Below are 27,595 nucleotides of genomic sequence, written 5' to 3' on the forward strand. Positions count from 1 at the left end.
CCCAAACTGGGACAGAACCCCCCAAACTGGGACCAGTGACCCCCCAAACTGGGACAAAACCCCCCCAAACTGGAACCAGTGACCCCAAACTGGGACAGAGCCCCCCCAAACTGGGAAGGAGCCCCCCCAAACTGGGAGCAGTGACCCCAAACTGGGAGCAGTGACCCCAAACTGGTACCAGTGACCCCCAAACTGGGACAGGGACACCCAAACTGGGACAGGACCCCCCAAACTGGGACCAGTGACCCCCAAACTGGGACAGGGACCCCCCAAACTGGGACAGAGCCCCCCCAAACTGGGACAGGGACCCCCCAAACTGGGAAGGACCCCCCCAAACTGGGAAGAACCCCCCCCAAACTGGGACAGGACCCCCCAAACTGGGACAGAGCCCCCCCAAACTGGGACAGGGACCCCCCAAACTGGGACAGGGACCCCCCAAACTGGGAAGGACCCCCCCAAACTGGGAAGAACCCCCCCCAAACTGGGACAGAGCCCCCCAAACTGGGACAGAGCCCCCAAACTGGGACCAGTGACCCCCAAACTGGGACAGAGCCCCCCCAAACTGGGACAGGGACCCCCCAAACTGGGAGGGACCCCCCCCAAACTGGGACAGAGACCCCCCAAACTGGGACAGAGCCCCCCCAAACTGGGACAGAGCCCCCCAAACTGGGTCAGGACCCCCCAAACTGGGACAGAGCCCCCCCAAACTGGGACAGAGCCCCCCGAACTGGGACAGAGCCCCCCAAACTGGGACAGGACCCCCCAAACTGGGATGGAGCCCCCCAAACTGGGACGGAGCCCCCCCAAACTGGGAAGGAGCCCCCCCAAACTGGGACAAAACCCCCCCAAACTGGGACAGGGACCCCCCCAAACTGGGCCAGAGCCCCCCCAAACTGGGACAGGGACCCCCAAACTGGGACAGAAACCCCCAAACTGGGATGGAGCCCCCCAAACTGGGACAGGGACCCCCCAAACTGGGACAGGGACCCCCCAAACTGGGACAGAAACCCCCGAACTGGGACAGAGCCCCCCAAACTGGGACAGGACCCCCCAAACTGGGATGGAGCCCCCCAAACTGGGATGGAGCCCCCCCAAACTGGGACAGAGCCCCCCAAACTGGGACAGGACCCCCCAAACTGGGACAGGACCCCCCAAACTGGGACCAGTGACCCCAAACTGGGATGGACCCCCCAAACTGGGACAGGACCCCCCAAACTGGGTCAGGACCCCCCAAACTGGGACAGAGCCCCCCCAAACTGGGACAGAGCCCCCCCAAACTGGGACAGGGACCCCCAAACTGGGACAGAAACCCCCCCAAACTGGGACAGAGCCCCCCCAAACTGGGACAGGGACCCCCAAACTGGGACAGGGACCCCCAAACTGGGTCAGAACCCCCCCAAACTGGGACAGGGACCCCCAAACTGGGTCAGGGCCCCCCAAACTGGGACAGGGACCCCCCCAAACTGGGAAGGAGCCCCCCCAAACTGGGAAGGAGCCCCCCCAAACTGGGACAGGGACCCCCCAAACTGGGACAGGACCCCCCAAACTGGGAAGGAGCCCCCCCAAACTGGGACCAGTGACCCCAAACTGGGACAGAGCCCCCCCAAACTGGGACAGAGCCCCCCCAAACTGGGAAGGAGCCCCCCCAAACTGGGGAAAGGGGGGGGCACAAAGCGGACTCAGAGCTCAGGACCCGAATTTCTCTTTATTGGGCTCAAAATTGGGGTGGGGGGACCCCAAAACCGGGGAGGGGGGACCCCAAAATTCGGGGGGACCCCAAAATTGGGGATCCTGAAGTTGGGGACCCCCCCTCATCGATCGACCTCCCCGAACACGATGTCCTGGGTGCCTGCAGGGGGAAAACGGGGTGAGGGGACCCCGAAATTGGGGGGAGACCCCAAAAATGGGGAAAGGAGCCCAAAAATGGGGAAAGGGACCCCAAAATTGGGGAAAGGAGCCCAAAAAATGGGGAAAGGAGCCCAAAAATGGGAACAGGGACCCCAAAAATGGGGAAAGGGAACCCAAAACTGGGGAGAAGACCCCCAAAAATGGGAACAGGGACCCCAAAATTGGGGGGAGACCCCCAAAAATGGGAACAGGGACCCCAAAATTGTGGGGAGACCCCCAAAAATGGGGAAAGGGACCCCAAAAATGGGAACAGGGACCCCAAAAATGGGAACAGGGACCCCAAAAATGGGGGGAGACCCCCAAAAATGGGGAAAGGAGCCCAAAAATGGGGAGAGGACCCCAAAAATGGGAACAGGGACCCCAAAAATGGGGGGAGACCCCCAAAAATGGGGAAAGGAGAATTGGGATGGGAAAGAGACCCCTAAAATGGGGAAGGAGACCCCAAAATTGGGGGGGAGACCCCCAAAAATGGGAACAGGGACCCCAAAATTGGGGAAAGGGACCCCAAAATTTGGAACAGGGACCCCAAAATTGGGGGGGAGACCCCCAAAAATGGGAACAGGGAGCCCAAAAATGGGGAGAGGGACCCCAAAAATGGGGAAAGGAGCCCAAAAATGGGAACAGGGACCCCAAAATTTGGGGGAGACCCCCAAAAATGGGAACAGGGACCCCAAAAATGGGAACAGGGACCCCAAAAATGGGGAGAGAGACCCCAAAAATGGGGAAAGGGACCCCAAAAATGGGGACAGGGACCCCAAAGTTTGGGATAGGGACCCCAAAATTGGAACAGGGACCCCAAAATTGGGGGGGAGACCCCCAAAAATGGGGAAAGGAGCCCAAAAATGGGAAAGAGACCCCAAAAATGGGGAAAGGAGCCCAAAAATGGGGAAAGGAGCCCAAAAATGGGGGGGAGACCCCCAAAAATGGGGAAAGGAGCCCAAAAATGGGGAAAGGAGCCCAAAAATGGGGAAAGGAGCCCAAAATTTGGGACAGGGACCCCAAAATTGGGGATAGGGACCCCAAAAATGGGGAGAGAGACCCCAAAAATGGGGAAAGGAGCCCAAAAATGGGGAAAGGGACCCCAAAAATGGGAAAAGGAGCCCAAAAATGGGAACAGGGACCCCAAAATTGGGGGGAGACCCCCAAAAATGGGGAAAGGGACCCCAAAAATGGGAACAGGGACCCCAAAATTGGGAACAGGGACCCCAAAAATGGGGAAAGGGACCCCAAACTGGTACCAGTTTGAACCCAAACTGGGACAGAGCCCCCCCAAACTGGGACAGGACCCCCCAAACTGGGAACAGAGACCCCCCAAACTGGGACAGAGCCCCCCCAAACTGGGACCAGTGACCCCAAACTGGGATGGAGCCCCCCAAACTGGGACAGGACCCCCCAAACTGGGACCAGGACCCCCCAAACTGGGACCAGTGACCCCCCAAACTGGGACAGAGCCCCCCCAAACTGGGACAGAGCCCCCCCAAACTGGGACAGGACCCCCCAAACTGGAACCAGTGACCCCAAACTGGAACCAGTGACCCCCAAACTGGGACAGGGACCCCCAAACTGGGACCAGTGACCCCAAACTGGGACAGAGCCCCCCCAAACTGGGACAGAGCCCCCCAAACTGGGACAGGGACCCCCCAAACTGGGACAGAGCCCCCCAAACTGGGACAGGACCCCCCAAACTGGGACAGGGACCCCCAAACTGGGACAGAGCCCCCCCAAACTGGGACCAGTGACCCCAAACTGGGACAGAGCCCCCCCAAACTGGGACAGAGCCCCCCCAAATTGGGACAGAGCCCCCCCAAACTGGGACAGGACCCCCCAAACTGGGACAGAGCCCCCCCAAATTGGGACAGAGCCCCCCCAAACTGGGACAGAGCCCCCCCAAATTGGGACAGAGCCCCCCCAAACTGGTACCAGTGACCCCCCAAACTGGGACAGAGCCCCCCCAAACTGGGAGCAGTGACCCCAAACTGGGACCAGTGACCCCAAACTGGGACAGGGACCCCCCAAACTGGGACCAGTGACCCCAAACTGGGACAGGGACCCCCCAAACTGGGACCAGTGACCCCAAACTGGGACCAGTGACCCCCAAACTGGGACCAGTGACCCCCAAACTGGGACCAGTGACCCCAAACTGGGACAGGGACCCCCCAAACTGGGATCAGGACCCCCCAAACTGGGATCAGGACCCCCAAACTGGGACCAGTGACCCCCAAACTGGGACCAGTGCCACCCACCGATGATGGCCACCACGTCAGCCAGCATGTGACCCTGGGACATCCTGTCCAGCCCCGCCTGCTCGTTAACAACGTTAATTAGCCATAATTAACCCATGGGGAACCCCAATTAACATCCAGGGACCCCAATTAACCCACAGGGACGCTAATTAACCCCAATTAGCCATAATTAACCACCAGGGACCCCCCAATTAACACACAGGGACCCCAATTAACCCACAGGGACCCCAATTAACCCCAATTAACCTCAATTAACCACCAGGGACCCCCCAATTAACACACAGGGACCCCAATTAACCCACAGGGACCCCAATTAACCCCAATTAACCTCAATTAACCACCAGGGACCCCCAATTAACCTCAATTAACCACCAGGGACCCCCCAGTTAACACACAGGGACACCAATTAACCCCAATTAGCCTCAATTAACCACCAGGGACCCCCAATTAACACCCAGGGACCCCAATTAATCCACAGGGACCCCCCAGTTAACACACAGGGACCCCAATTAACCCCAATTAACCCCCAGGGACCCCAATTAACCCAAATTAACCCTCAGGGACCCCAATTAACCCTCAGGGACCCCAATTAACACCCAGGGACCCCAATTAACCCAAATTAACCCTCAGGGACCCCAATTAACCCACAGGGACCCCAATTAACCCAAATTAGCCATAATTAACCACCAGGGACCCCCCAGTTAACACACAGGGACCCTAATTAACCCCAATTAGCCTCAATTAACCACCAGGGACCCCCGATTAACCCAAATTAATCCAAATTAATGCCCAGGGACCCAAATTAACACCCAGGGACCCCCCAATTAAGCCACAGGGACCCCCAATTAACCCAAATTAAGCCACATGGACCCCAATTAACCCCCAGGGACCCCAATTAACCCCAATTAACCCCGAGGGACCCCTCAATTAACCCCTAATTAACACCCAGGGACCCCTAATTAACCCCCAGGGACCCCCCAATTAACCCCTAATTAACACACTGGGACCTCAATTAATGCCCAGGGACCCCCCAATTAACCCAAATTAACCCACAGGGACCCCGATTAACCCACAATTAACCCCCAGGGACCCCAATTAACCCCCAGGAGTTAATTACCCTCAATACCCCCCGTCAGCAACGCACCTGTAGGGACCTCCCCGGTGTCCCCAAATGTCCCCAGGTGTCCCCTGAGTGTCCCCAAATGTCCCTCCAGGTGTCCCCAAATGTCCCCAAATGTCCCCAGTGCCCCCCCAGGTGTCCCCAGGTGTCCCCAGGTGTCCCCATGTCCCCCCAGCTGTCCCCAGGTGTCCCCAGGTGTATCCCAGGTGTCCCCAGGTGTGTCCCCATGTCCCCCCAGGTGTCCCCAGGTGTCCCCAGGTGTCCCCAGGTGTCCCCAGATGTCCCCAGGTGTCCCCAGGTGTCCCCAGGTGTCCCCAGGTGTGTCCCCAGGTGTCCCCAGGTGTCCCCAGGTGTCCCCAGGTGTGTCCCCAGGTGTCCCCAGGTGTCCCCAGGCCGTACCAGGTGAGCGAATCCGGGCGCTTTGATCTTGCAGCGATAGGGACGGCTGCTGCCATCGGACACCAGGTACACCCCAAACTCACCCTGGGGACAGCGAGGGGACATCGTGGGGACACGGGGACATCACAGGGACATCACAGGGACAGGGTGGGGACAGGGTGGGGGTGGCTGCTGCCATCGGACACCAGGTACACCCCAAACTCACCCTGGGGACATGGGGACAGTCAGGTGACATCACAGGGACATGGGGACATCACAGGGACAGGGTTGGGGACAGTGTGGGGACATGGGGACAGGGTTGGGGACACAGGGACAGGGTTGGGGACAGGGTTGGGGACACAAGGACAGGGTTGGGGACAGGGTTGGGGACGGGGTTGGGGACAGGGTTGGGGACAGGGTTGGGGACACTGGGACAGGGTTGGGGACAGGGTTGGGGACAGGGTGGGGACAGGGTGGGGACAGGTTGGGGACAGGTTGGGGACAGGGTGGGGACAGGGTGGGGGTGGCTGCTGCCATCGGACACCAGGTACACCCCAAACTCACCCTGGGGACAGCGAGGGGACATCACAGGGACATCACAGGGACATGGGGACAGCATGGGGACATCACAGGGACAGGGTTGGGGACAGGGTGGGGGTGGCTGCTGCCATCGGACACCAGGTACACCCCAAACTCACCCTGGGGACATGGGGACAGTGAGGTGACAGTCAGGTGACATCACAGGGACAGGGGGACAGTGTGGGGACATCACAGGGACATCACAGGGACAGGGTTGGGGACAGGGTTGGGGACACTGGGACAGGGTTGGGGACAGGGTTGGGGACAGGGTTGGGGACACTGGGACAGGGTTGGGGACAGGGTTGGGGACAGGGTTGGGGACAGGGTTGGGGACAGGGTTGGGGACAGGGTGGGGACATGGGGACAGGGTTGGGGACAGGGTTGGGGACAGGGTTGGGGACACGAGGACAGGGTTGGGGACACGAGGACAGGGTTGGGGACACGAGGACAGGGTTGGGGACAGGGTTGGGGACACTGGGACAGGGTTGGGGACAGGGATGGGGACAGGGTTGGGGACACGGGGACAGGGTTGGGGACAGGGTTGGGGACACGAGGACAGGGTTGGGGACAGGGTTGGGGACACAGGGACAGGGTTGGGGACAGGGTTGGGGACACGGGGACAGGGCTGGGGACAGGGTTGGGGACACTGGGACAGGGTTGGGGACAGGGTTGGGGACAGGGTTGGGGACAGGGTTGGGGACACGAGGACAGGGTTGGGGACAGGGTTGGGGACAGGGTTGGGGACACAGGGACAGGGTTGGGGACATGGGGACAGGGTTGGGGACAGGGTTGGGGACAGGAGGACAGGGTTGGGGACACTGGGACAGGGTTGGGGACACTGGGACAGGGTTGGGGACACCGGGACAGGGTTGGGGACAGGGTTGGGGACAGGGTTGGGGACATGGGGACAGGGTTGGGGACAGGGTTGGGGACACGAGGACAGGAAGTGTCACCTTGGGGGCCTCGATGGCCGTGTAGGTGGCCCCGGGTGGCACCTGGTACCCCTCGGTGTAGAGCTTGAAATGATGGATCAGGGACTCCATGGACACCTGTGGGGACACCGCTGTCACCTGTGGCACCTGTCACTGTCACCTGTGTCACCTGTCACCTGTGGCACCTGTGTCACCTCCTGTCACCTGTGGCACCTGTCAGTGTCACCTGTCATGGTGTCACCTGTCATGGTGTCACCTGTCACTGTCACCTGTCACCTGTGGCACCTGTCACTGTCACCTGTGTCACCTGTCACCTGCCACGGTGTCACCTGTCACCTCCTGTCACCTGTGGCACCTGTGGGGACACCGCTGTCACCTGTGGCACCTGTCACTGTCACCTGTGTCACCTGTCACCTGTGTCACCTGTGTCACCTCCTGTCACCTGTGGGGACACCGCTGTCACCTGTGGCACCTGTCACTGTCACCTGTGGCACCTCCTGTCACCTGTGTCACCTGTGTCACCTGTCACGGTGTCACCTGTCACCTCCTGTCACCTGTGTCACCTGTCAGTGTCACCTGTGTCACCTCCTGTCACCTGTCACTGTCACCTGTGGCACCTGCCACGGTGTCACCTGTGTCACCTGTGTCACCTGTGTCACCTGTGGGGACACCGCTGTCACCTGTGGCACCTGTCACCTGTGTCACCTCCTGTCACGGTGTCACCTGTCACAGTGTCACCTGTCACCTGTCCTGCTGTCACCTGTGTCACCTGTGTCACCTGTGTCACCTGTCAGTGTCACCTGTGTCACCTGTGTCACCTGTCAGTGTCACCTGTGGCACCTCCTGTCACCTGTGTCACCTGTCACCTGTGTCACCTGTGTCACCTGTCACCTGTGTCACCTCCTGTCACCCGTCGCTTGTCACCTCCTGTCACCTGTGTCACCTGTCACCTGTGTCACCTGTGTCACCTGTCATGGTGTCACCTGTCACCTACCACGGTGTCACCTGTCACCTGTGTCACCTGTCACCTGTCACCTGTCAGTGTCACCGGTCAGTGTCACCTGTCACCTGTGTCACCTGTCACCACCTGTCACGGTGTCACCTGTCACCTGTCACCTCCTGTCACCTGTCACGGTGTCACCTGTCCTGGTGTCACCTGTCACCCGTCACCTGTCACCTGTCACCTGTCAGTGTTACCTGTCACCTGTGTCACCTCCTGTCACCTGTGTCACCTGTCACCTCTGTCACCTGTGTCACCTGTCACCTGTCACCTGTCACCTGTGTCACCTGTCACCTGTGTCACCTGTCACCTGTGTCACCTGTGTCACCTGTCACCTGTGTCACCTGTGGCACCTGTCACCTGTGTCACCTGTGGCACCTGTCACCTGTGTCACCTCCTGTCACCTGTGTCACCTGTCACCTGTGTCACCTGTCATGGTGTCACCTGTCACCTGCCACGGTGTCACCTGTCACCTGTGTCACCTGTCACCTGTGTCACCTGTCAGTGTCACCTGTCACCTGTCACCTGTCACCTGTCAGTGTCACCGGTTAGTGTCACCTCCTGTCACCTGTGTCACCTGTCACCACCTGTCACGGTGTCACCTGTCACCTGTCACCTGTCACCCCCTGTCACCTGTCACGGTGTCACCTGTCCTGGTGTCACCTGTCACCCATCACCTGTCACCTGTGTCACCTGTCAGTGTCACCTGTCACCTGTCACCTGTGTCACCTGTGTCACCTGTGTCACCTGTCACCACCTGTCATGGTGTCACCTGTCACCTCCTGTCACCTGTCACCTGTCCTGGTGTCCCCTGTCCTGGTGTCACCTGTCACAGTGTCACCTGTCCAGGTGTCACCTGGGTGTCCCCTGGGTGTCACCTTCATCTCAGCGCGTTTCGGGGGTGACACTTTGGCGTCGTCCACCTTCACCTCCCCCGGTGTCACCTCCTGTCCTGGTGTCACCTGTCCTGGTGTCCCCCGTCCCCGCGGGTGTCACCTGTCGGTGTCACCTGTCCTGGTGTCACCTCCTGTCACAGTGTCACCTGTCCAGGTGTCCCCTGGGTGTCACCTTCATCTCGGCGCGTTTCGGGGGTGACACTTTGGCGTCGTCCACCTTCACCTCCCCCGCTGGCATCTTGTTGAGGCACTGCAGGATGATCCTGAGCGACTGACGCATCTCCTCCACGCGGCACAGGTACCTGAACAACAACCGGAATGACAACTGGAACAACGGGAAAAACAACCGGAATATCGGGAAAAACAACCGGAAAAACAACCGGAATATCAGGAAAAACTGGGAATAACAACAGGAATAACACCGGGAATTCTGGGGATCCGGAGCGACTGACGCATCTCCTCCACACGGCACAGGTACCTGGCAGGAAAACAACCGGAATGACAACCGGAATGACAACCGGAATATCGGGAAAAACCGGGAATGACAACGGGAATAACACCGGGAATTCTGGGGATCTGCAGCGACTGACGCATCTCCTCCACACGGCACAGGTACCTGGAATACACCGGGATAACAACCGGAATGACAACCGGAACAACGGGAAAAACAACCGGAAAAACAACCGGAATAACCGGGAAAAACCGGGAATGACAACGGGAAAAACCACGGGAATTCTGGGGATCTGGAGCGACTGACGCATCTCCTCCACACGGCACAGGTACCTGAACAACAACCGGAATGACAACGGGAATAACAACGGGAAAAACAATGGGAATAACGGGAAAAACAACTGGAATAACAATGGGAATATCAGGAAAAACACCGGGAATTCTGGGGATCCGCAGCGACTGACGCATCTCCTCCACACGGCACAGGTACCTGGAACAACAACCGGAATGACAACCGGAACAACGGGAATATCGGGAAAAACAACCGGAATAACCGGGACAAACTGGGAATTACAACAGGAATAACACCGGGAATTCTTGGGATCCGCAGCGACTGACGCATCTCCTCCACACGGCACAGGTACCTGGAATACACCGGGATAACAACCGGAATGACAACCGGAATGACAACCAGAACAATGGGAATAACAGCAAAAACAACTGGAATAACTGGGAAAAACTGGGAATGACAACGGGAATAACACCGGGAATTCTGAGGATCCGCAGCGACTGACGCATCTCCTCCACGCGGCACAGGTACCTGGAACAACAACCGGAATGACAACCGGAATAATGGGAAAAACAACCGGAAAAACAACCGGAATAACTGGGAAAAAACCGGGAATGACAACGGGAAAAACACCGGGAATTCTGGGGATCCGGAGCGACTGACGCATCTCCTCCACGCGGCACAGGTACCTGGAATACACCGGGATAACAACCGGAATGACAACCGGAATGACAACCGGAATATCGGGAAAAACTGGGAAAAACTGGGAATGACAACGGGAAAAACACCGGGAATTCTGGGGATCCTGAGCGACTGACGCATCTCCTCCACACGGCACAGGTACCTGAACAACAACCGGAATAACAACAACCGGAATGACAACCGGAACAACGGGAAAAACAACGGGAATAACGGGAAAAACAACCGGAATAACAATGGGAATATCAGGAAAAACACCGGGAATTCTGGGGATCTGCAGCGACTGACGCATCTCCTCCACACGGCACAGGTACCTGAACAACAACCGGAATGACAACCGGAATGACAACCGGAATAACAATGGGAATAAGGGGAAAAACAACCGGAATAACCGGGAAAAACCGGGAATGACAACGGGAAAAACACCGGGAATTCTGGGGATCTGCAGCGACTGACGCATCTCCTCCACACGGCACAGGTACCTGAACAACAACCGGAATGACAACCGGAATGACAACCGGAATAACAATGGGAATAAGGGGAAAAACAACCGGAATAACCGGGAAAAACCGGGAATGACAATGGGAAAAACACCGGGAATTCTGGGGATCCTGAGCGACTGACGCATCTCCTCCACGCGGCACAGGTACCTGAACAACAACCGGAATAACAACCGGAATAATGGGAAAAACAACCGGAATAACCGGGAAAAACTGGGAATGACAACGGGAATAACACCGGGAATTCTGGGGATCCTGAGCGACTGACGCATCTCCTCCACACGGCACAGGTACCTGGAATACACCGGGATAACAACAACCGGAATGACAACCGGAACAACGGGAAAAACAACCGGAATAACCGGGAAAAACCGGGAATGACAACGGGAAAAACACCGGGAATTCTGGGGATCCACAGCGACTGACGCATCTCCTCCACACGGCACAGGTACCTGGAATACACCGGGATAACAACCGGAATGACAACCGGAACAACGGGAAAAACAATGGGAATAACGGGAAAAACAACCGGAATAACCGGGAAAAACAACCGGAATAACCAGGAAAAACAACCGGAATAACCGGGAAAAACCGGGAATAACAACAGGAAAAACCACGGGAATTCTGGGGATCTGGAGCGACTGACGCATCTCCTCCACGCGGCACAGGTACCTGGAACAACGGGAAAAACAACCGGAATGACAACTGGAACAACGGGAATAACAGGAAAAACAACCGGAATAACCGGGAAAAACTGGGAATGACAACAGGAATAACACCGGGAATTCTGGGGATCCGCAGCGACTGACGCATCTCCTCCACACGGCACAGGTACCTGGAATATTGGGAATTCCCAGGATCTGGGATCACTCCAGGAACCACTTCCACGACCACTCCCAAAATCAGGGATCACTCCCAGGATCAGGGATCACTCTTGGGATCACTCCTGGGATCACTCCCAGGATCAGGAATCACTCCCAGGATCACTCCCAGGATCCAGGATCACTCCCAGGATCAGGAATCACTCCCAGGATCAGGGATCACTCCAAGGATCCAGGATCACTCCCAGGATCAGGAATCACTCCCAGGATCATTCCAAGGATCACTCCCGGGATCAGGAATCACTCCCAGGATCTGGGATCACTCCGGGGATCAGGAATCACTTCCAGGATCACACCTGGGATCACTCCCAGGATCACTCCCGGGATCAGGAATCACTCCCAGGATCTGGGATCACTCCCGGGATCAGGGATCACTTCCAAGGATCCGGGATCACTCCCAGGATCACTCCTGGGATCAGGGATCACTCTTGGGATCACTCCTGGGATCACTCCCAGGATCACTCCCGGGATCCAGGATCACTCCCAAAGATCCAGGATCGCTCCCAGGATCTGGGATCACTCCCAGGATCAGGAATCACTCCCAGGATCCAGGATCACTCCCAGGATTTGGGATCACTCCCAGGATCACTCCTGGGATCACTCCCGGGATCAGGGATCACTCCCGGGATCCAGGATCACCCCACCCCTGGGATCCCCTCTGTCCCCCCGCCCCACGCCCAGGTGTGTCCGTACCTGTCGTAGCAGTCGCCGCGGGATCCGATGGGGACGTCGAACTCCACCTGCGCGTAGGCGTCGTACGGCTGAGCCTTGCGCAGATCCCACTGGATCCCGGAGCCGCGCAGCATCACCCCGCTGGGACCCCAAAAACAGCATGTGAGACACACCTGAGACACACCTGAGACACCTGAGACACACCTGAACCACACCTGGCACAGCATCACCCCGCTGGGACCCCAAAAACAGCATGTGAGACACACCTGAGACACACCTGGCACCCCAAAAACCACACCTGGCACACCTGAGACACACCTGAGACACACCTGGCATACCTGAGACACACCTGAACCACACCTGGCACACCTGAGACACACCTGAGACACCTAAACCACACCTGAGACACCTGAACCACACCTGGCACAGCATCACCCCGCTGGGACACGGGAAACACACCTGAGACATGGCTGACACACCTGAGACACACCTGAGACACACCTGAGACACACCTGAGACACACCTGAGACACCTGAACCACACCTGAGACACCTGAGACACCTAAACCACACCTGGCACAGCATCACCCCGCTGGGACACGGGAAACACACCTGAGACACACCTGGACACACCTGAGACACACCTGAGACACCTGAACCACACCTGAACCACACCTGAGACACACCTGGCACACCTGAGACACACCTGGCACAGCATCACCCCACTGGGACACGGGAAACACACCTGAGACACCTGAGACACACCTGGCACACCTGAGGCACACCTGAGACACACCTGAGACACCTGAGACACACCTGAGACACACCTGAGACATGGCCTGACACACCTGAGACACACCTGAGACACATCTGAGACACACCTGAGACACACCTGGCACCCCAAAAACCACACCTGGCACACCTGAGACACACCTGAACCACACCTGACACACCTGAGACACACCTGAGACACACCTGAGACACCTGAGACACACCTGAGACACACCTGAGACACACCTGAGACACACCTGAACCACACCTGAGACACACCTGAGACACACCTGAGACACACCTGAGACACACCTGAGACACACCTGAACCACACCTGAGACACACCTGAGACACACCTGAGACACACCTGAGACACACCTGAGACACACCTGAGACACACCTGAACCACACCTGGCACCCCAAAAACCACACCTGGCACACCTGTTGGCACACCTGGCAGCACACCTGGCACACCTGTTGGCACACCTGTTGGCACACCTGTTGGCACACCTGGCACACCTGGCAAACACCTGTTGGCACACCTGGGGCACACCTGGCAGGCGGTGCCTCACCTGAAGCCGTAGTTGAGCGCCTCCTCGGCCGTGATGACGCCGATGTCCACGGTGCGATTCTTCCAGATGCGGTTGTTGGTCAACATCTGGAGCAGAGCAGGATGTCAGGCACACCTGGGCACACCTGGGATACACCTGGGGACACCTGGGGACACCTGGGCACACCTGGGATACACCTGGGGACAGCTGGGGACACCTGGGGACACCTGGGGACACCTGGGATACACCTGGGATACACCTGGGGACAGCTGGGGACACCTGGGGACACCTGGAACACCTGAGATACACCTGGGATACACCTGGGGACAGCTGGGGACACCTGGGGACAGCTGGGATACACCTGGGATACACCTGGGCACACCTGGGCACACCTGGGCACACCTGGGGACACCTGGGATACACCTGGGCACACCTGGGATACACCTGGAACACCTGGGCACACCTGGGGACACCTGGGGACACCTGGAACACCTGGGGACGCCTGGGATACACCTGGAACACCTGGGATACACCTGGGGACAGCTGGGGAAACCTGGGATACACCTGGGATACACCTGGGGACAGCTGGGGAAACCTGGGATACACCTGGGATACACCTGGGGACACCTGGGGACACCTGGGGACACCTGAAATACACCTGGGGACACCTGGGATACACCTGGGGACACCTGGGGACACCTGGAACACCTGGGGACACCTGGGCACACCTGGGGACACCTGGGATACACCTGGGATACACCTGGGGACACCTGGGGACAGCTGGGAACACCTGGGATACACCTGGGCACACCTGGGGACACCTGGGGACACCTGGGGACACCTGGGCACACCTGGGGACAACTGGGGACACCTGGGGACACCTGGGGACAACTGGGGACACCTGGGGACAGCTGAGACACACCTGGGGACACCTGGGGACACCTGGGCACACCTGGGATACACCTGGGGACACCTGGGATACACCTGGGCACACCTGGGGACAGCTGGGAACACCTGGGATACACCTGGGCACACCTGGGGACACCTGGGGACACCTGGGCACACCTGGGGACACCTGGGCACACCTGGGCACACCTGGGGACACCTGGGATACACCTGGAACACCTGGGATACACCTGGGGACACCTGGGCACACCTGATTCCCAAATTCCCAGATTTCCAGATTCCTGGATTCCCAAATTCCCAGATTCCCGAATTCCCGGATTCCTGAATTCCCAGATTCCCGAATCCACGGATTCCTGGATTCCTGATTTCACGGATTCCTGAATTCCCAGATTCCTGGATTCCCGGATTCCCAGATTCCAGAATTCCCGAATTCCCGGATTCCCAGATTCCTGGATTCCCAGACTCCCAGATTTCTGCATTCCCAAATTCCCGGATTCCCAGATTTCTGAATTCCTGGATTCCCGAATTCCCGGATTCCTCAATTCCCAGATTCCCAAATTCCCAAATCCACAGATTCCCGAATTCCCAGATTCCCAGATTCCCGAATTCCTGGATTTCCAGATTCCCAGATCCATGGATTCCCACATTCCCGGATTCCCGGATTCCTGGATTCCCAGATCCATGGATTCCCACATTCCCGGATTCCCAGATTCCTGAATTCCTGGATTCCCGAATTCCCGGATTCCTCAATTCCCAGATTCCCAAATTCCCAAATCCACAGATTCCCGAATTCCCAGATTCCCAGATTCCCGAATTCCTGGATTTCCACATTCCCAGATCCATGGATTCCCAGATTCCCGAATTCCTGGATTTCCAGATTCCCAGATCCATGGATTCCCACATTCCCGGATTCCCAGATTCCTGAATTCCCGTATTCCCGGATTCCCAGATCCACGGATTCCCGCATTCCCACATTCCCAGATCCATGCATTCCCAAATTCCCGGATTCCCAGATTCCCGGATTCCTGGATTCCCGAATTCCCGGATTCCTGAATTCCCGCATTCCCAGATTCCTGAATTCCTGGATTCCCGGATTCCCAGATCCACGGATTCCCACATTCCCGCATTCCCGGATTCCCGCATTCCCACATTCCCGGATTCCCACATTCCCACATTCCCGGATTCCCGCATTCCCACATTCCCGGATTCCCGGATTCCCGCATTCCCAGAATCCTGCATTCCCACATTCCCACATTCCCGAATTCCCACATTCCCACATTCCCACATTCCCGCATTCCCTGATCCATGGATTCCCCCATTCCCACATTCCCACATTCCCGGATTCCCACATTCCCACATTCCCGCATTCCCGCATTCCCAGATTCCCGCATTCCCGCGTTCCCGCTCACCTCCTCCACCTCGTCGATCCGGATGGAAAAGTTCTTTGCGAACTCGTAAATGTCGTCCATGAGCCCCAGGGGCAGGTCCTGATACAGGTGGGACAGGTGAGACAAGTGAAATAGGACAGGTGAAACAGGACAGGTGAGGGACAGGACAGGTGAGACAGGTGGGACAGGACAGGTGGGACAGGACAGGTGAGGCAGGTGAGGGACAGGACAGGTGGGACAGGACAGGTGAGGCAGGTGAAACAGGACAGGTGAGACAGGACAAGTGAGAGGGGACAGGTGAGACAGGACAGGTGAGACAGGACAGGGACAGGTGAGACAGGACAGGTGAAACAGGTGAGGGACAGGTGAGACAGGACAGGTGAGACAGGGCAGGGACAGGTGAGGGACAGGTGAGGGATAGAACAGGTGAGACAGGACAGGTGAAGGACAGGACAGGTGAGGGACAGGTGAGACAGGACAGGTGGGACAGGACAGGGACAGGTGAGGGACAGGTGAGGGACAGGACAGGTGAGACAGGACAGGTGAGGGACAGGACAGGTGAGATTGGTGCATCCCAGGGAATGGGACTCCCAGGAAATGAGAATCCCAGGGATGGAGAGATCCAGGGAATGTGGATCCCAGGGAATGGGGGATCCAGGGATGGGGAGATCCCAGGAATGTGGATTCCAGGGAATGTGGATCCCAGGGAATGTGGATCCCATGGAAGTCGGATCCCGGTGCAGGCAGCCCCTCCTCCTCACCTGGTGCACGCCGCCGGGCCGCACGTACGCCGCGTGCATCCGCGCCCCCGACACGCGCTCGTAGAACTCAAACATCTGCAGGGGGGGGGGGGGGACACACACACACAGAGCATTGATCCCCCCCCAAAAAAAAACCCCAAATCCCCCCCAAAAAAACTCCCAAAAATTCCCAAAAAATTCACAAAAAAATTTCCCCAAAAAATTCCCAAAAATTCACAAAAAATTGCCAAAAAAATTCACAAAAAATTCACAAAAAATTCATAAAAAATCCCAAAAAAATTCCCCAAAAAATTTCCCCCAAAAATTCCCAAAAATTCACAAAAAATTCCCAAAAAATTCACAAAAAATTCCCCAAAAAATTTCCCCAAAAAATTCCCAATAAATTCCCAAAAAACTCCCAATAAACTCCCAAAAAATTCCAAAAAAAGCCCAAAAAATTCCCAATAAACTCCAAAAAAAATTCCCAAAAAATTCCAAAAAAAATCCCCCAAAATTCCCAAAAAATCCCCAAAAAATTCACAAAAAATCCCAAAAAGTTCCCCAAAAAATCCCAAAAAATTCACAAAAAAAAACCCCAAATACCAAAAAATTCCCAAAAAACTCCCAAAAAATTCCAAAAAAATTCCAAAAGAATTCCCCAAAAATTCCCAAAAAACTCCCAAAAAATCCAAAAAAAATCCCAAAAAATTCACAAAAAATCCCAAAAAATTCACAAAAAAATCCCAAAAAATTCCCAAAAAATTCTAAAAAAAATCCAAAAAAATTCCAAAAAACCCCCCAAAAATTCCCAAAAAATTCCCAAAAAAACCCCCCAAATCCCAAAAAACTCCCAAAAAACTCCCAAACCTTCTCCCTCTCCTCGAACATCCAGAAGAACGGTGTCATGGCGCCGATGTCCAGCGCGTGCGTGGTCACCGCCATGATGTGGTTGAGCAGACGCGTGATAGAACCCAAAAAAATCCCAAAAAATCCCAAAAAATTCCCAAAAAATTCCCAAAAAAAATCCCAAAAGATTCCCAAAAAATCCCCAAAAATTCCCTAAATATTCCCAAAAAATTCCCAAAAAATCACAAAAAATTCCCCAAAAATTCTCCAAATATTCCCAAAAAATTTCTAAAAAATTCCCAATAAACCCCCAAAAAATCCCAAAAAATTCCCAAAAAAATCCCAAAAAATTCCAAAAAAACTCCCAAAAAAACTCCCAAAAAATTCCCCCAAAAATTGCCAAAAAATCCCCAAAAATTCCAAAAAACTCCCAAAAAATTCCCAAAAAATTCCCAAAAAAACCCCCCAAATCCCAAAAAATTCCCAAAAAACTCCCAAACCTTCTCCCTCTCCTCGAACATCCAGAAGAGCGGCGTCATGGCGCCGATGTCCAGCGCGTGCGTGGTCACCGCCATGATGTGGTTGAGCAGCCGTGTGATAGAACCCTCCAAATCCCCAAAAATTCCCAAAAAATTCCCAAAAAATTCACAAAAGATTCACAAAAAATCCCAAAAAATTCCCAATAAATTCACAAAAAACTCCCAAAAAACTCCCAAAAAATTCCCAAAAAATTCACAAAAAATTCACAAAAAATTCACAAAAATTCCCAAAAAATTCCCAAAAAAATTTCCCCAAAAAATTCCCAAAAATTCCAAAAAAATTCACAAAAAATTCCAAAAAAATTCCCAAAAAATTCCCAAAAAAATTTCCCCAAAAAATTCCCAAAAATTCCAAAAAAATTCACAAAAAATTCCCAAAAATTCCCAAAAAACTCCCTAAAAATTCCAAAAAAAATCCCAAAAAATTCCAAAAACCCCCCCAAAAATTCCCAAAAAAATCCCAAAAAATTCCCAAAATACCCCCAAAAAATTCCCCAAAATACCCCCAAAAAATTCCCCAAAAAAAACCCCAAATACCAAAAAATTCACAAAAAATCCAAAAAAATTCCCAAAAAAATTCCCAAAAAATTCCCAAAAAATTCCCAAAAAATCCAAAAAAAATCCCAAAAAATTCCCAAAAAATTCCAAAAAAACTCACAAAAAATTCCCCAAAAAATTCCAAAAAACTCCCAAAAAATCCCAAAAAATTCCCAATAAACTCCCAAAAAATTCCCAAAAAATTCCCCAAAAACTCCCAAACCTTCTCCCTCTCCTCGAACATCCAGAAGAACGGCGTCATGGCGCCGATGTCCAGCGCGTGCGTGGTCACCGCCATGATGTGGTTGAGCAGCCGCGTGATAGAACCCTCCAAATCCCAAACAATTCCCAAAAAATTCCCAAAAAATCCCCAAAAAATTTCCCAAAAGATTCACAAAAAATCCCAAAAAATTCCCAATAAATTCCCAATAAACTCCCTAAAAACTCCCAAAAAATCCAAAAAAAATTCCCCCAAAAATCCCCCAAAAAATCCCAATAAACTCCCAAAAATTCCCAAAAAATCCCAAAAAATTCCCCAAAAATTCCCAAAAGATTCACAAAAAATCCCAAAAAATCCCCAAAAAATCCCAATAAACTCCCAAAAATTCCCAAAAAATTCCCCAAAAATTCCCAAAAGATTCACAAAAAATCACAAAAAATTCCCGAAAAAATTCCAAAAAAATTCCTAAAAAATCCCAAAGAATTCACAAAAAACTCCCAAAAAATTCCCAAAATTTCCCAAAAAAATTCCCAAAAAATTCCCAAAAAAATTCCCAAAAAAATTCCAAAAAAAATGCCCAAAAAATCCCCAAAAATTCACAAAAAATCCCCCAAAATTCCCAAAAATTCCCAAAAAATTCCCAGAAAAAAACCCCAAATCCCAAAAAATTCACAAAAAATTCCCAAAAAACTCCCAAACCTTCTCCCTCTCCTCGAACATCCAGAAGAACGGCGTCATGGCGCCGATGTCCAGCGCGTGCGTGGTCACCGCCATGATGTGGTTGAGCAGCCGCGTGATCTCCGCAAACAGAACTTGACGTGGAAAAAAAGCAGGAAAATTGGGATGATCCCGGAATTCCCGAGGTTTTTTCCCCTGGGAATTGTGGTGGGAAAAGGGAGGGGAGCTGACCTCGGATCCACTGGGCCCGCGGCGGGGGGCGGATGTTGAGGAGTTTCTCCACGGCCAGGGAATACGCCTGCTCGTTGCACATCATGGAGACGTAATCCAGGCGGTCGAAATAGGGCAGGGCCTGCGGGAAAAACGGGAAGGGAAAAGTTGGGAATGGTGGGAAAGGTTTGGGAATGGCGGGAATGGGTTGGGAATGGCAGGAAAAGCGGGAAGGGAAAGGTTGGGAATGGCGGGAAAAGCAGGAATGGCAGGAAAGGAAAGGTTTGGGAATGGCGGGAATGGTTTGGGAATGGTGGGAAGAGAAAAGTTGGGAATGGTGGGAAAGGGTTGGGAATGGCGGGAATGGTGTGGGAATGGCAGGAAAAGCGGGAAGGGAAAGGGCTGGGAATGCCAGGAATGGCGGGAAAAACGGGAAGGGAATGGTTTGGGAATGGCGGGAATGGTTTGGGAATGGTGGGAAAGGTTTGGGAATGGTGGGAAAGGTTTGGGAATGGTGGGAAAGGTTTGGGAATGGTGGGAAAGGAAAAGTTGGGAATGGCAGGAAAGGTTTGGGAATGGCGGGAAAGGTTTGGGAATGGCGGGAAAGATTTGGGAATGTTGGGAATGGCAGGAAAGGAAAGGTTTGGGAATGGCGGGAATGGGTTGGGAATGGCGGGAAGAGAAAGGTTTGGGAATGGCAGGAAAATGGGAAGGGAAAGGTTTGGGAATGGTGGGAAAAGCAGGAATGGCGGGAATGGGTTGGGAATGGTGGGAAGGGAAAAGTTGGGAATGGCGGGAAAGGTTTGGGAATGGCAGGAATGGCAGGAGGAGAAAGGTTTGGGAATGGCGGGAATGGTGTGGGAATGTTGGGAATGGCAGGAAAGGAAAGGTTTGGGAATGGCGGGAAAGGTTTGGGAATGGCGGGAATGGCAAGAATGGCGGGAAGAGAAAGGTTTGGGAATGGCAGGAAAATGGGAAGGGAAAGGTTTGGGAATGGCGGGAAAAGCGGGAATGGCGGGAAAGGTTTGGGAATGGCAGGAAAGGTTTGGGAATGGCGGGAAGGGAGAGGTTTGGGAATGGCGGGAAAGGGTTGGGAATGGCGGGAATGGTGTGGGAATGGCAGGAATGGCGGGAAGAGAAAGGTTTGGGAATGGCGGGAAAAGCGGGAATGGCGGGAAAACGGGAAGGGAATGGCAGGAAAAGCGGGAAGGGAAAGGTTTGGGAATGGTAGGAAAAGCGGGAATGGCGGGAAAGGTTTGGGAATGGTGGGAATGGCAGGAAAGGAAAGGTTTGGGAATGGCGGGAACAGAAAGGTTTGGGAATGGCAGGAAAATGGGAAGAGAAAGGTTTGGGAATGGCGGGAAAAGCGGGAATGGTAGGAAAGGTTTGGGAATGGCGGGAAGGGAAACGTTTGGGAATGGCGGGAATGGTGTGGGAATGGCGGGAAGGGAAAGGGTTGGGAATGGCAGGAAAGGGTTGGGAATGGTGGGAATGGGGGGAAAAACGGGAAGGGAGAGGGTTGGGAATGCCAGGAATGGGTTGGGAATGGCAAGAATGGGTTGGGAATGGTGAGAAAAACGGGAAGGGAAAAGTTGGGAATGACAGGAATGGGTTGGGAATGGCGGGAATGGTTTGGGAATGGTGGGAAGGGAAAAGTTGGGAATGGCGGGAAAGGTTTGGGAATGGCAGGAAGGAAAAGGTTTGGGAATGGCGGGAATGGGTTGGGAATGGCAGGAAAAGCGGGAAGGGAAGGGGTTGGGAATGGCGGGAAAAGCGGGAATGGCGGGAAAGGTTTGGGAATGGCGGGAATGGTGTGGGAATGGTGGGAAAAGCAGGAAGGGAAAGGTTTGGGAATGGCGGGAAAGGGTTGGGAATGGGGGGAAAAACGGGAAGGGAAAGGTTGGGAATGGCAGGAAAGGGTTGGGAATGGTGGGAAGGGAAAGGGTTGGGAATGGCGGGAATGGGTTGGGAATGGTGGGAATGGGGGGAAAAACGGGAAGGGAGAGGGTTGGGAATGCCAGGAATGGGTTGGGAATGGTGGGAATGGGTTGGGAATGGCGGGAATGGTGTGGGAATGGTGGGAAGGGAAAAGTTGGGAATGCCAGGAAAGGTTTGGGAATGGCAGGAGGAGAAAGGTTTGGGAATGGCGGGAAAGGTTTGGGAATGGCGGGAATGGTGTGGGAATGGCGGGAAGGGAAAGGTTTGGGAATGGCAGGAAAGGGTTGGGAATGGTGGGAAGGGAATGGGTTGGGAATGGCGGGAAAGGAAAAGTTGGGAATGGTGGGAAAGGTTTGGGAATGGCGGGAATGGTTTGGGAATGGCGGGAATGGTTTGGGAATGGCGGGAATGCGTTGGGAATGGTGGGAAAATGGGAAGGGAAAGGTTTGGGAATGCCAGGAATGGGTGGAGAGAGCAGAGAAAGGAAATGGAAGGTTCTGGAATGGGATTGGAGATGGATGGACACACGGACAGTCCTGGAATGGGATCGGGGGATCCCAGGGAATGGGGATCCCAGGAAATGGGGATCTCAGGAATGGGAATCTCAGGGAATCCAGGGATTGGGAATCCAGGGAAATGGGAATCTCAGGAATGGGAATCTCAGGAAAATGGGAATCCAGGGAAATGGGAATCCCAGGAAATGGGAATCCCAGGAAATGGGAATCCAGGGAATTCTGGAGTCACCTGCAGGTAGGTTTTGTACTCGATGAGTTTCTCGGTGCCCCGGTGCAGCAGCCCCACGTGGGGGACACAAGGAAATGGGGATCCCAGGGAATGGGAATCTCAGGGATGGGAATCCAGGGAATCTCAGGGATTGGGAATCCAGGGAATCTCAGGGATGGGAATCCAGGGAAATGGGAATCCAGGGAAATGGGAATCCAGGGAATTCTGGAATCACCTGCAGGTAGGTTTTGTACTTGATGAGTTTCTCGGTGCCGCGGTGCAGCAGCCCCACATGGGGGAATGGGATCTCAGGGATCCCAGGGATTGGGGATCTGAGGAAATGGGGATCCAGGGAATCTCAGGGATTGGGAATCCAGGGAAATGGGAATCCAGGGAATTCTGGAGTCACCTGCAGGTAGGTTTTGTACTCGATGAGTTTCTCGGTGCCGCGGTGCAGCAGCCCCACGTGGGGGTCGCAGGGAATGGGAATGTCAGGGATTGGGAATGTCAGGAATTAGGAATCCAGGGAATCTCAGGGATTGGGAATCTCAGGGATGGGAATCCAGGGATTGGGAATCCAGGGAAATGGGAATCCAGGGAATCTCAGGGATTGGGAATCCAGGGAAATGGGAATTCTGGAATCACCTGCAGGTAGGTTTTGTACTCGATGAGTTTCTCGGTGCCCCGGTGCAGCAGCCCCACGTGGGGGTCGCAGCGTTTCACCGTTTCCCCGCTCAGCTCCAGCACCAGCCGCAGGACCCCGTGAGCCGCCGGGTGCTGAGGCCCAAAGTTGATGGTGAGGCTGGAAACCTTCTTGTGAGCCAGAGGGTCCTTGTCTGGGGACATGGGGACACCGTCAGGGACATGGGGACAGCTCAGGGACACCTCGGGGACACGGGGACACTGTCAGGGACATGGGGACACTGTCAGGGACATGGGGACAGGGTCAGGGACATGGGGACATGGTCAGGGACATGGGGACACCATCAGGGACACAGGGACAGCTCAGGGACACCTCGGGGACACCGTCAGGGACATGGGGACAGCTCAGGGACATGGGGACAGCTCAGGGACACCTCGGGGACACGGGGACACTGTCAGGGACATGGGGACAGGGTCAGGGACACAGGGACTGGGTCAGGGACATGGGGACACCGTCAGGGACATGGGGACAGCTCAGGGACACCTCGGGGACACGGGGACACTGTCAGGGACATGGGGACACTGTCAGGGACATGGGGACAGGGTCAGGGACATGGGGACACCGTCAGGGACATGGGGACACCGTCAGGGACACCTTGGGGACACCGTCAGGGACACCTCGGGGACACCGTCAGGGACATGGGGACACCGTCAGGGACACCTTGGGGACACCGTCAGGGACACCTCGGGGACACCGTCAGGGACACCTCGGGGACACCGTCAGGGACATGGGGACAGCTCAGGGACATGGGGACACCGTCAGGGACATGGGGACAGGGTCAGGGACATGGGGACACCGTCAGGGACATGGGGACAGGGTCAGGGACGTGGGGACACAGTCAGGGACACCTCGGGGACATGGGGACACCGTCAGGGACATGAGGACATGGTCAGGGACATGAGAACACCTTGGGGACATAGGGACACCGTCAGGGACACAGGGACACCTCGGGGACATGGGGACACAGTCAGGGACATGGGGACAGGGTCAGGGTCAGGGACACAGGGACACGCTCAGGGACACAGGGACAGGGTCAGGGACATGGGGACACGGTCAGGGACACGGGGACACCATCAGGGACATGGTCAGGGACATGGGGACAGGGTCAGGGACATGGGGACACCATCAGGGACACGGGGACACCGTCAGGGACAGCTCAGGGACATGGGGACAGGGTCAGGGACACAGGGACTGGGTCAGGGACGTGGGGACACAGTCAGGGACACCTTGGGGACATGCGGACACTGTCAGGGACATGGGGACAGGGTCAGGGACATGGGGACAGGGTCAGGGACATGGGGACAGGGTCAGGGACACGGGGACAGGGTCAGGGATGGGTCAGGGGCAGCTCAGGGACACGGGGACAGCTCGGGGACACCTCAGGGACACCTCAGGGACACGGGGACAGCTCAGAGACAGGGCCAGGGACACAGGGACAGCTTGGGGACATGGGGACAGCTCAGGGACACAGGAACCCCAAATCCCCCGAGACCAATCCTGGACCCCCCAAATCCCTCCTGGGCCCCCCCAAATCCCCCGGGATCCCTCCTGGGCACCCTGAGACCCTTCTTGGGCTCCCCAAAGGCCTCAAGACACCCCCAAATCCCCCGAGACCCTTCCTGAGCCCCCCAAATCCCCTGAAACCCCTCCTGGACCCCCCAAATGCCCTGAGACCCCTCCTGGACCTCCCCACATGTCCTGAGACCCCTCCTGGACCCCCCGAGACCCCTCCTGGACCCCCCCAAATCCCCCGAGACCCCTCCTGGACCCCCCGAGACCCCTCCTGGACCCCCCACACGTCCTGAGACCCCTCCTGGACCCCCCAAATCCCTTCTGGACCCCCCAAATCCCCTGAGACCCCTCCTGGACCCCCCAAAGGCCTCAAGACACCCCCAAATCCCCCGAGACCCCTCCGGGACCCCCCAAATCCCTTCTGGACCCCCCAAATCCCCTGAGACCCCTCCTGGGTCCCCCCAAAGGCCTCAAGACACCCCCAAATCCCTCCTGAGCCCCCCCAAATCCCCCGAGACCCCTCCTGGGTCCCCCCAAAGGCCTCAAGACACCCCCAAATCCCCTCCCCCCCCTCCCCAAGGCCTCGTCCTCCCCTCCCGGGACCCCCCGAACCCCTCCGGGCTCCTCCGCGCCCCTTCCCCGGAGCTCCCCGGGGCTCCCCGGGGCTCCCCTCACCGTTCCAGGGTGGCGGCGCCCATTTCTCGGTGGCTTTGCTCGGGTACATGATGGCCCCGGCGAATTGCTGAGCCCACTCCATGTCCGGCTGCCACTGCCGCCATCTACGGTACCGGCCCCGGTAAGAACGGGGGAAAAAACCACCCAGAACCTCCCCTGGACCTCCCGCTGAATCCCCCCCGTTCTCTCACCGGGCCGGGGCCGGGCCCAGCCGAGCCCCCGCCGCCCTCAGCCCTGAGGGGCCGCGGAGCCGCCACAGCGCCCGCAGCGCCGCCATCCTGCCCTTGGGAAATGCGCATGCGCGGCGCCGCCATCTTGGGTATGGGCAGAAGCCGCGATCCGCCATGTTGGGTACGGGCAGAAGCCACGGCGCCGCCATGTTGGGTACGGGCAGAAGCCGCGATCCGCCATGTTGGGTACGGGCAGAAGCCGCGATCCGCCATGTTGGGTACGGGAAGAAGCCGCAGCGCCGCCATGTTGGGTACGGGCAGAAGCCACGATCCGCCATGTTGGGTACGGGAAGAAGCCGCGGCGCCGCCATGTTGGGTACGGGCAGAAGCCACGATCCGCCATGTTGGGTACGGGCAGAAGCCGCGATCCGCCATGTTGGATACGGGCAGAAGCCGCGATCCGCCATGTTGGGTACGGGCAGAAGCCGCGGGGCCGCCATGTTGGGTACGGGCAGAAGCCGCGATCCGCCATGTTGGGTACGGGCAGAAGCCGCGGGGCCGCCATGTTGGGTACGGGCAGAAGCCGCGATCCGCCATGTTGGGTACGGGCAGAAGCCGCGATCCGCCATGTTGGGTACGGGCAGAAGCCGCGATCCGCCATGTTGGGTACGGGCAGAAGCCGCGATCCGCCATGTTGGGTACGGGCAGAAGCCGCGGCGCCGCCATGTTGGGTATGGGCAGAAGCCGCGGGGCCGCCATGTTGGGTACGGGAAGAAGCCGTGGGGCCGCCATGTTGGGTACGGGCACATCCGGGCACCCTCAGACTGTTGGTGTCGCGCATGCGCAAGGCAGCGCTGCTGGGCAGGAGAGGCTGAGGGTGCCGCCATGTTGGGTACGGGCACATCCGGGCACCCTCAGCCTGTTGTTATTGCGCATGCGCAAAGCGGCGCTGCGGGGCAGGGGAGGCGGAGAGTGCCGCCATGTTGGTGTGGCCGTCATGGTGTCTTTGGCCGCTGCTGTGGGCGGGAAGGGAGGAGGGAGCGAGCGGCGCTTTGTGGGGTGGGGGCAGATGCGGCGCCATCGTGTGCTTGGGCGTGGCTGGGAAAGGTGGGGGCGGCTATGAGCGCCGCCATGATGGGTGTGGCAGACTCTGTGCGCATGCGCAGAAACGCCAAGGCTGGATAATGTGCTAGTGCCGCCATGATGGGTGTGGCAGGTGCGTTGCGCATGCGCAGAGACGCCAAAGCTGGAAAAGGCGCTGGTGCCGCCATTATGGGTGTGGGCATGTCCCTGTGTCCCCCTGTCCTTGTGTCCCCTGTCCCTGTGTCCCCTGTCCCTGTGTCCCCCTGTCCCCGTGTCCCCATGTCCCCCTGTCCCTATGTCCCCATGTCCCCCTGTCCCCGTGTCCCCATGTCCCCGTGTCCCCCTGTCCTTGTGTCCCCATGTCCCTGTGTCCCCCTGTCCCTGTGTCCCCCTGTCCCCGTGTCCCCATGTCCCCGTGTCCCCCTGTCCTGTGTCCCCATGTCCCTGTGTCCCCCTGTCCCCCTGTCCCTGTGTCCCCCTGTCCCCGTGTCCCTGTGTCCCCCTGTCCCTGTGTCCCCCTGTCCCTGTGTCCCCATGTCCCTGTGTCCCCATGTCCCCATGTCCCTGTGTCCCCCTGTCCCTGTGTCCCTGTGTCCTTCATGTCCCTGTGTCCCTCTGTCCCCTTTTCCTCATGTCCTCCATGTTCTCCATGTCCCTGTGTCCCCATGTCCTCCATGTCCCCATGTCCTCCATGTCCCTGTGTCCCTTTTTTCTCGTGTCCTTTGTGTCCCTGTGTCCTCACGTCTTTGTGTCCCCAAGTCCCCCTGTCCCCCTGTCCCTGTGTCCCCCTGTCCCGTGTCCCCCTGTCCCTGTGTCCCCATCATCCTGACAGGGGAGGGGACAATGGACTCAGTGGTGG

The 27,595-nt window shown here is 56.3% G+C and overlaps 1 protein-coding gene across 1 annotated transcript; it reads right to left on the reverse strand.

The window, feature by feature from the left end:
* Positions 1-1,686: 1,686 nt before the first annotated feature.
* NDUFS2 (NADH:ubiquinone oxidoreductase core subunit S2) lies at positions 1,687-25,877 on the reverse strand. Its single transcript, XM_058860363.1, has 14 exons — positions 25,675-25,877; positions 25,484-25,587; positions 23,239-23,429; positions 19,954-20,074; positions 19,744-19,856; positions 16,924-16,998; positions 16,184-16,261; positions 13,890-13,975; positions 12,569-12,688; positions 9,229-9,358; positions 7,182-7,277; positions 5,671-5,754; positions 4,152-4,209; positions 1,687-1,849 (listed from the first exon to the last, which is right to left on the reverse strand). Exons 1-14 carry the CDS (start codon positions 25,860-25,862, stop codon positions 1,812-1,814), a joined length of 1,482 nt encoding a protein of 493 aa, XP_058716346.1. The 5' UTR covers positions 25,863-25,877; the 3' UTR covers positions 1,687-1,811.
* Positions 25,878-27,595: the final 1,718 nt, after the last annotated feature.

Source organism: Poecile atricapillus, chromosome 33, assembly GCF_030490865.1.
Source record: "Poecile atricapillus isolate bPoeAtr1 chromosome 33, bPoeAtr1.hap1, whole genome shotgun sequence".
Lineage (NCBI taxonomy): Eukaryota > Metazoa > Chordata > Aves > Passeriformes > Paridae > Poecile > Poecile atricapillus.